General features: G+C 41.2%; 1 protein-coding gene across 2 annotated transcripts; it reads left to right on the top strand.

The window, feature by feature from the left end:
* Positions 1 to 1,269: 1,269 nt before the first annotated feature.
* Positions 1,270 to 9,084, top strand: gtf2a1 (general transcription factor IIA, 1). Of its 2 annotated transcripts, none has more exons than XM_030772020.1 (10): positions 1,270 to 1,362; positions 3,032 to 3,133; positions 3,682 to 3,838; positions 4,706 to 4,770; positions 5,187 to 5,262; positions 5,516 to 5,649; positions 6,191 to 6,316; positions 7,965 to 8,186; positions 8,600 to 8,689; positions 8,967 to 9,084. In XM_030772020.1, exons 1-10 carry the CDS (start codon positions 1,333 to 1,335, stop codon positions 9,072 to 9,074), a joined length of 1,110 nt encoding a protein of 369 aa, XP_030627880.1. In that variant the 5' UTR covers positions 1,270 to 1,332; the 3' UTR covers positions 9,075 to 9,084. The 2 variants fall into 2 exon arrangements, with proteins under 2 accessions (XP_030627880.1, XP_030627879.1); XM_030772019.1 differs by having other exon boundaries at positions 6,191 to 6,292; positions 7,878 to 8,186.
* Positions 9,085 to 10,538: the final 1,454 nt, after the last annotated feature.

Raw genomic sequence — 10,538 nt, forward strand, 5'->3', positions numbered from 1 at the left:
GAGACAAGTTTCCATGGAGATGGATAGAAATTAGGTGATGTGTCAGTTTCCATTTACTGTTGGATCCAGAGCTTCTGGTATTTCACACAAAAGAACCCAACCTCTCTCAAGTTACTCAAAAAATATTCCTGTTGCTATGTTTACATAAAAGTGAAAAATGAAGAGTACTAAACTACTATTGAAATTACTTGCACCAAAACACTGTGTTTATTTTGAAGTCGATTAAAAGCTGTATTACTGCTTGAAACTAGCCATCATGTGTGTAACCAGTTGACTCCCAAATCATGACCATTGAGCCAAAAAGCTAATAGCGACATCTTGTGGTCATAGGTAGTCCTTAAATATAAGAAACTCGGATTGTAAAACGTGTTAAGGGTGAAAATTAAGATGTGTCCACATTTAGAAATGTCTATCTAAAACAGTATCATATCTGTCACAAAGTCTTGGTAAGATTTTTTAAAATGTATAATGCTGCATTTTTCTTTAAATGTTCTATGCAAAACCAAAAAACATATTATAACCAAAGCCCGAATTGATGATTCTTTAATAGTTCGAAGGCTGCTATGGTATTAAGTGTCTACCTTAGCGCAAAATAAAGGGCGGTGGATTTCTTATAAAAATCAAGGCAGTGTCAGCACTGTATGTTTCTCAAGAATGTTTCTCAAAAATAACAAAGAAAGACAATTTATTACATTTTATTGAACACTAAAAGCACAATTGGGAAGTACATTTATAACAGCTGCCCAATCATTATTACTATTATTATTATTATTATTGTTATTGTTGTTGTTGTTTCATTAGTCGTCTTTTTCGTATTCTTCCCACTCTTATATATCTATAAGCGTTGACCGAAAGTTTTAACTTCTGCGTACTTCGCAAGATCGGTGGGCAATTGTTGGCAGCTGTTCTGAAAACAGTCTCGGTGAATTAGCACCAAGTCTGAAGAAAAAGGACTGGCCGTACATACTGGTTTAAAATCAGCTTGATATGGTGACAGAGCACAACGCAGACTGGGGGAGGGGGGTGACGGTTCTCGCGATATTTTCGCGCAACGCCCGCGTTGACCCTGCCCTATGTCTCGCGCACTCGCAGCACCATCGCTCAGTATATAAAGGAGGACGACGACCGAAGTAGGACGGCTGGAAAAGCGCAGCCCTGGGACTGTGAATAAGACCGTAAAAATATCTGTGTTTTATTTGCGGAAAGTTATGCCGGCAAATTTTAAACTAGCGACTTATATGTTTTAATATATTTTATTTTTATTTTGATTATTTTTGTCCCTCGCTTGCTCGGTTTCTCGTGTGTTTTTTGGTTTTTAACACTACGCTAATAATGGCGAGCTCGGCTAACTCGAACCCAGTGGTAAGACTCAATCTCAGACAAGAGTCAGACAGACTATGGCACTGAACTAGAGAACAATACATTATTTGTTTTCAAGCATAGTAGATATAGAAAATGCTTTTAAACCAATTCCCATTTTTGGCGTTTCCATTAATAAAGGTGTTAGCCGCACACAATCGGCCATTTTAAGCTTTTTGAGTCCTTGCATTCAAATCAGATCAAACAGCAGACTGGTCATGACCGGGCTGGATGGTCACTGCCCTAACGGTAGCAGATTAAAGGCTCTTATATTCTGTCTAAACAAGCTGAAGTTATATTGTGTTATTATGAAGTTAATTCTGATTTATCGGATCAGGCTCACCGATGTGCCTTTTCATGTTTTGATTGACCGCCAAATTGGTGTGTCAGTGCATTTAGCTGGCTGTGAGGAAGTAGCCAAAATGGAGTAAATAAAATGCACTTGGATTGCTAACGTTAGCTCTGTCGACGTTGTCAGTTGTAAAGCACCTTCTCATCCTGTGTGTGTTTCTGAGAAGAATCACACCTGGAGGAAAAAAAAATCATGTGTACCGTAGACTTGTTTATGCTTGCTAAATTTGTCCAGATTAACTAGCTAACCGTCTGTAATGTACCTACACACAATTCAATTTGGCTGGCTGTTAAATTAGCCTGGAACCCCCTCAAATAATAATGCAGCTGACGAAATATAGCTACATCTTCACCCTGATTTTTTTTTTTTTTTTTTTTTAACTTTAACATTCTCCCATACGATCAGAAGAATCATTACAAATAGATTCGGGGATGTTGGAATAGCTTAGAGTTCGTCGCCATGGGCTTCCACTGCTTCTGCCTTTCTTTTCCTCTCTCTCTCCCCGTCTCTGTGCCTCCCACTTTTCGACGTCTGGTTTTATACAGCCATATCGGCTCTCTAATATAGACTGGCCGGGAATGGGAAGGTGCTATTCAACGCTACGTCATCGGCTCTCCATATAAACACCAGACTGTGGTTTAAATAGGGAGCAGACAGGCCAGGAGGGGGAGGTCCGTGGTACGGACACGGTAGGGACACAAAGTGGCCTCTGCTGTCGTATAGGGCGACTATTTTTTCCTCTCTGTTTGAGCTGGGCAATACGCTGGTAAAGTCGGCAGTTTTCCTCCATCTATCTGTTTAGTTTCAGTGCGGTTTACTCTTGATGTGAGAAATCTGCGCACAGTTTGGCAGCTTTCGTTTGCTGTTCAGTAACTTATGAAACTAGCAGATGATGCGACTATTTATAATCCTCTTTCCGTTCGATCAACTGTCATTAGGTGCGGGCACTGATAACCATCATTAGGCTGTAAAAACAGTGTCACTAAAATTATCCTGTTTGCCAACATGTTGGCAGACAGTCTAGCTCTTCCTCGCTTGATGACTTAATATTGTTCTTTAGTGTATTATTTGTGCCTATTTATCCTACTTTTCAGACGTTAATTTGAATTAGGGATCTGTTAAAAATAGAGACTAAGAGACAAACAGATCTTCATAGAAATGCAAATACATCTCATTGAAATGCTACATTTGATTAGAAAGAAAATGTCTTAATGATTTCTGTTAGTTAAGCATCTTTGCAGTAACCACCCTGAAAGCTTTCACATGCGTCTCATGTGTGGTAGCATGCATTCTTAGAGTCTTGTTTTGCTTTTGTCGCAGCCTAAACTGTATCGGTCGGTGATCGAAGATGTCATCAGTGAGGTCCGAGAACTCTTCCTGGATGAAGGTGTGGACGAACAGGTTCTCATGGAGCTTCGGACGGTAAACAGTCCCCTAGATTACACTGTTCTACACTGCTGAGCATAAGGCATTGCCTGCTTTCACTGATATTGGCGTTGAGTTATAGCCCTCGACTTGGTTTAGAAGGTCAGCCATATAGTTGTCATAAGGTGAACTCAGCCAAATGACAATGTTACACTGATATGCCTTGATCACAGATCAAAGTGTAGTTAGATTGCTTTTGCTCACTTGAGCTTCTCTTGTTATAACGACTGTAGGAAGAGGTAATTCGACTAGCCTTGAAACACCCCGAATTCCACCGTGGTTCACATGAAAGCAAAAACTATGTATGATGTAATCTTACAAAAAACAGTGAAGTCGTTTTGGGTTGTGGACATTTTATTCTTTTGATTTTATTTTATTTTATTTATTTATTTATTTTTCCTGTTACTCAGCTTTAGTTATATGGTAGCTTGTTAAACGTGGGACAAAGAGAAGCCTCAACCTGTATTTTTCTGCATAAAAAAAAACAAACAAACAAACAAACAAAAAAAAACCCACGACATACTCCCTTCATGACCTTTCGGTAGCTGTGGGAGAGTAAGCTGATGCAGTCAAAGGCAGTGGAGGGCTTCCACACAGAGGAGCAGCAAGCTCTCCAGGCCCAGCAGCAGCAGGTCCAGCAGGTCCAAACCACACCACAACAGGCCCAACCCCAGCAAGTCCTCCTACCCCCAGCCCAGCAAGGTCAGTCTCTCGCCTCCCAAGGCCATTACTGTGGCATACAACACTCCTCTGGCCTCCTGCCTCAAAGCTGGGCTACAGTCGGTAATGAAACACTGGGGAAACTGCAGCTCAGGAGGCAGAAGTCTGCCCTCATTTTGGTGTGTTTTGACAATTGCCTCCTTGTAATGAAATGGGGCGTGCAATTTTTCAGATATGTCATATCCATACACTGATGCTTATCACTATGAATGGTATTTATTGCTTACATTTTGAAATCCTGTAAATTTTACTGTCCGGCTTATACAGGCTGACCAAGTGAAGACACATCCTGCTTTGTCTTGCCTCTTGTGAAAACAAATGATAACAGTTTCAAAATTTTCATTTCTGAGAAAAATAGGTCTTTCTTTCCTGTTTATCTTAAAAATAATTTGTTTCGAAAGTCTGTGTTTATTAACAGTGAGGTAAAGCAGTTAACTTTTGTGTAGGCTTCAGGCCAAATAAATTACAAAACACAATCTGAAACTCCAAGTGTTTGAAAAATCACTTGAGATACTGACAAATGCAGGCTAAAGGCCTGTAATTGGCCCATATGTCAAACAGAGTGAACTTCCCCTTTGATCACTATCAGATGGCCTTTAGGGGGAATTTTGAAAGTTTTGTGTCAAAACTACATTTTCTCCGCTAGTGTTATTGTAGAATTTTATGGCTGAAGAAGATTAACGTGATACAAAAATGCCACGAGAATTGAATAATCACCCCAAATGAAACCGTTCAGAGTCTCAAAGGTTTAGGATGTAGTCATTTTCATCTGCAGTATCAGACAGTGCTTTGGCATGACACAGTAGCATACCTACAGAAGCCTAAATCTTATTTTACATCTTCGCACAGCTCCTCAGCAACAAGTCATCGTACAAGATTCCAAAATTCTACAGCACATGAGTGCAACGGGAATGGTGAGTGTTACGTAACTCAGTATGGAGAATCTAAAACTTCACAAACGTATATAGATTATTATGATTGTTGTATTCATTATAGTATAAATAAGAAAGGGAGACAGATTGGAGGGAAGGCACACCAGCATGGAGATGGTTGTTGGACAGTTTATGGATTTTCAGACTGTATGCGTCGCAAAGCTCAGCAAGAAGAAGCATCTCACTCTTTCTTTCTCTCTCTCTCTCTCTCTCTCTCTCTCTCTCTCTTTTTTCCCCTCTTTGTCTCATCCTTTGAACCGCTGAAATCTGTTCATGACCTGTGAAGGTTAACTGTAGCAACTGCTTCTCAGTAGTGTGTCCTTATATGTTCGACGTCCCGTTTGTTTGTTTGTTTGTTTGTTTGTTTGTTTATTTGTTTGGTTTTGTGCTCTCTCCAGAGTGCAGCAGCCACTGCTGCTACCTTGGCCCTGCCCACCGGAGTAGCTCCATACCAACAGCTCATCACCAGTCAGGGTAGGAATGCTACCTTTTCACCTGTATTATCTGAGTGCTTTGATGTTCGCAGTCATTAAAATGACCCTTCCATGGTGTAGCTTGTCACGCCGAGACGCCATTTTGCAGCACAGAGCTTAGGGATTTAAGATTCAGTAATGCTTCGCTCTCATATTTAATTTGTGTAATGCCACTGATATAGACCAGAGAGAGCTGGGGGGGGGGGGCGGGATGAAGGCTGTTGACATGTAGCGTTGTGCTCTTGGTTCTCCAGGGCAGATCTTGCAGGTGGTGAGAGCTGCCAATGGGACTCAGTACCTCATTCAGCCTCAGCAGCAGGTGGTGCTCCAACAGCAGGTTCTGTCCCAGATGCAGCCCGGCGGCGTGCAAGCTCCAGTTATACAACAGGTAGGGGTCAGCACGCGAGCTGGCCACGCCTCACGTCAAAACTGCATTCTCTCAGCTAGTGTTATTGTAGAATTTTACGCTTGAAGAGGATTCATGTGATACAAAAAACGCCACGAGATTTGAATTGTCGTCCCAGATTAAACCGTTCAGAGTCTTGCAGAAGTCTTTGAGTAGCGGCATCTCCATTCAAACCCAGCGACACGTCAATCAGTTTCACGCTGGATGATATGTGATTCTCTATGCGGTCTATTATGTAGAGTAAAAGCTACAGTTTTACCTGATCATGTTTATTGATGAGCCAGTTTCATTGTAGAGACTCTGTCCTATCCAGAGCGTTATGATGTAACATAATTTGATATTTTCATGAGGGATGGGCCTTGATAATGTGGTGATGTGGTTCTGGGGCATAATCATAACATGTTGAAGTTATTCTACCTTTATCATGCACTAGTTCCCTTTCTAGTGGTGAGTGTGAATGAACATTCACACCTGATTTTGTGTATATATAGGATCCTAATTTTGTTTTGTGTGTTGTGTTAAGGTACTAGCTCCCATCCAGGGGGGAATGCCCCAGCAGACTGGAGTCATCATCCAACCCCAACAGATCGTTCTCACGGGGAATAAGGTCCAGCAGAATGCACAGGTCTGTCCCACACACAGCTCCACAGTGCTCAGTTCACTTCACGCCCGTACAACGTTATGACACATCTGTGATTTTAGCTGTAGAAGTTATGACAACTGCGGTCTTCCCCTGTGTCGGCCGGCCAGCTGTTTTCTGTCCAATCCAACAAAAGTGCAGGACGGCGGAATCATCATCCGTCGAGAAGAAGAAAAAATTGGACTTGGGAGAGGCTGAAACCAAGACATGTTTATGTAAAAGTTAAACTTGTATAGGAGAGTTGATTGGAAATAGCATCACTGACTGATTATGTCTTGACGGAGCTTATTTACTTTGTACATACAGCATTTTCTAATGCTGTTGGCTGAACAGAATACCAAACATTAGCAGTCTAGTCTTTTAGGTAGCTAGGAAACATGACTCATGTTTTTTCTGTTCATGATAAAGCACCCACTAATGCGCTGGTTTTTCATCCCAGCTGAACGATAAGATTATTCATCCCGAAGGAAATTCTTGCGCCAGAAGTTGATCAAAAAAGAAAATTACAACAACATAAGAATAAAAATGATATGGTAATAAATAAATAAATGTGGCACCAGTGCCTAAGAGAATAACAATCAAAGTAAGATCAATTAGTTAAAATAAGTAATATTGCAAAAAAAAAAAAATTACAACAACTTAATTATAAAAACAACAGGGTAATAAATAAATGTAACATTAGTGCCCATAGAATACTAATAAAAATTTTAGTAGAATAAGATCAGTTTAGTAGAATAAGTAGACTAAAGTAGAGAGTAGAAAGGTAATATTGCGCATGACCTTGAATGTCAAGTGAAAGTCAAAGTAATATAGCACATGATCTAGAAGTCATATTGGGAATGGTATTGAAAAGTAATAAGTAATTATTGCACATGATATTGAAAGTAATTTTGCACATGAAGTAATGTTCCAATAATGTTGAAAGAGAGGGAGAACAACAAAAAAGAACGTGCGAAAGCTTCACTACTTTCAAAAACGAGAAAAAACTACGTAGAAATCCAGAGAAAAAAGACAAAAATAGATGTTAAAGAGTGAAAAAGACACAAGATGCCCGAAGAGCAAACTCTGGCAGGCTGCCGCCTGGGACGGCGCCAGAAGTAATGAGGGTTTTAATCTCTGAAGTGTTTGCATCTCTTTATTTGTATTTCCTTCTTACCATCATTTTCCACGCTTAGGTCTCCAAATGAAAGTGGAGTAGGAATATTTCTGTGAGAGTAAAAAAAGGAGAGACAGAGAAAATACCATTAACATGGATGTTATGTTTATCATGTAGAGCCAAGAGTTACATGTACATCTGCAGGACAAAAGGTTTGTCATGTATTTTTGGGTGTAGGTCAAAACAGGGTGCAGGTAATAACTGAAATGTTTAACCCATCCCTAAAGCGTTGCACACTATAAACCTGAGAACGCTCCCAAATGACATGAATGAACAGTTTCGTTTGAGGCGAAGGTGTCTTTCTTTTTAGCAGCTTGCCTTAGACACGTACATTTCACAAATAATGAATGTGTAAATCCATACTGAATATGTGAGATGATTTGTTTTGCTTTCTTTACTGTGCTTTGTGTGAAGGTCATGCAGGCAGCAGCCATGGCTGCGCAGGCGGGACAGGGAGCCGCGCAGGTGCAGCCGCAGCCACAACCTCAAGCGCCACCTCAGCAACAGCAACCTCCACCACCCCAACAACAACAACAACAACAACAACCGCAGCAACAAGCAGCCCAGCAGCAGGCAGCCCAGCAACAACCTCCCATGATGCTCCAGGTGGACGGGGCGGGTGACACGTCCTCGGAAGAGGACGAGGAGGAGGAGGACGAGTATGACGAAGACGAAGATGAAGACAAGGACAAAGATGGAGGCGAGGACGGTCAAGTGGAAGAGGTCAGTCGGTCGGGCGGTCTCAGGTCTACTTTCCGCTGTACTTTCTACTGAGGGGTACTTTAAGCCATCTCTTAGGCTGATTAGAGAAGGATTCCCCAGTCTTCTGTCCCTCTGAAACCAGATTTACATTTAACCAAAAGTCTTCTTATTTCACATCATTGATCCTATGTTAATAGCAAAAGGGGGTTATGTCTGTGTTGAACCTCTCTGTGTGAAACTCTGCTTCAGAGAGGCCTGACATGAACCCTAGGTTTAGGACATTGGCCTTGATATATAATCGGAGACCACGTTAAGCCCCAGAGTTTCATTTGCTCTGGGCCTAAGGCTGAGGGTGCTTTTAGCCCCAGGCCAAGCCCAAAATATGCAGCGTGGATATTCCCGAGACTGAAACCGGTCCTCTCCCTCCTCCACAGGAGCCGCTCAACAGCGGCGATGATGTCAGCGACGAGGAAGATCAGGAGCTGTTTGACACAGAGAATGTGGTAGTGTGCCAGTATGACAAGGTATGTCTCCCAGACACAGGCAGATGGCTTAGGTTCTTTCACCTGCTTCTTCCATGCGTTTTTCCTCATTTCTCATAGATTTTTCTCTAAGCTTTAAAACTGAGCTGTTTCTGAGTGTGACGTGCTAAGATGAGAGAGTCACTTGTCCTGTTGAAAGTTTTATATGTCAGTGTTTGAAATTTCATGAGCAAACAAGACCTTGTGCATGCGCATTATAAAAAAAAGTGAGAGAGAAAGATCCGAAAATGCAACTCTAACGGGATTTCTCCCACCCCAGATTCACAGAAGTAAGAACAAGTGGAAGTTCCACCTGAAGGACGGCATCATGAATTTGAACGGGCGAGATTACGTGTTCTCCAAAGCCATCGGGGACGCCGAGTGGTAAAGCAAAAAAAAAAAAAAAAAAGAAAAAGAGACAGGAGGGATGCCCCCCCCCCCCCCCCCCCATCCCCTCTCTCAAAACTGTCTAATTTTTGAAACGCAAAACACACATGAAGACCTTGGGACTGTCTGCGTTTTGAGGAGATGTACAGTACAGTGGGACTAACAGATGAGTGGAGGGGGGGGGGGGGGGGGGAGGAGAGAGAACGGATCAGAGAAACACCCCAATACTGTGAGATGCTAGTACACGCGTGGTATCACAAAACACAAAACAAAACCCCTGTGCATTCGTAACATGTGTCGCCAGTTTCTATATTTATGCTGTCGCTGGTGAGTAAGAGGGAGGTGGGTAAATGAAATTCAGCTTTTTTTTCTTTGTCCTTTTTTTTTTTTTTTTTTTTTTTAACTGGTTCACCACTTCTCTCAAGTCCTGAACCTCTTGTGACAGTGGACCATATAGAGAGCAGATGATTGTTAGGGCTTCGGTTGAACAGAACTCAAGGAGGAAGGACGAGGTGAAGCCTGTGTAGTGAGCTAAGTGAGAACAGCTCAGTTGTTGCCAGTGTTTTTGAGTTTTTGATGGCCTTACTGTATATCTTAGCTTGGTTTGTTTGTTTTTTGTTTTTTTTTTTTATTGTAGGTCCTAATTCCTCCACAACGATATTTGTACTGTGTTTGAATGAGGTTTCTATATGTCAGGACTGTGCAAAGATCCTCTGCAAATGACTATTTTTAATAAAAATTGGAGTCATTTTTCAGTCTAGACAAACACTAATGAAAGGAATTTCAGACAAACGGCTGACGCAAGAACTATGTGAAGATGTGGCGATATATATTTTTAAATTTTTTTAGGGAGTTCGGAGTATAAAATATTTTATCTCATGAAACTCTCTACAGCCTGCTCTTATTGACTGAACATTTTTTGAAAGGTTAAAAAACAAATGCATAAACCAATGAATACATTAGATAAACGGGAAGGATCAGAACTAGCTTACATTTTCAAGCCTGTGTGTGTGTGTGTGTGTGTCAGTGCTTGGAGCTGGCTAAAGATTTGCACTGTCAGTTTGTGGTGGTGTGAGTTGAGTTCAGTGTGTGGTAATCACCATGGCATGTTTCCAATCCCAACGGCTTTATTCTTGTGTGTGTCTTTTGTGTGCGCGCGCATGTGTGTGTGTGTGAAGTCAAAGCTTTTCATAGCCTAAACATGGTGTCTGCAAAAAAAACAAACAAACAAAAAAAAACAAAACAAAAAATACCAAGACACCCTTCACCCCCTCTAATGTTACAGAATCGTAGAAGATATTTTTTTAATTTTTGTAGATTTTTTTTTTTCTTTCATATTTATTCCTGAAGGCTCAGGCACCATCTTACTTGGAAGGGGTGAAACCGTACCAAACTGTGCTCTTATTACGAATAAGTGTTCCTTTTTTTTTTTTTTTTTTTTTTTTCCTTCCACTGGATTTAGATT

Source organism: Chanos chanos, chromosome 4, assembly GCF_902362185.1.
Source record: "Chanos chanos chromosome 4, fChaCha1.1, whole genome shotgun sequence".
NCBI classification, from domain to species: Eukaryota; Metazoa; Chordata; class Actinopteri; order Gonorynchiformes; family Chanidae; genus Chanos; species Chanos chanos.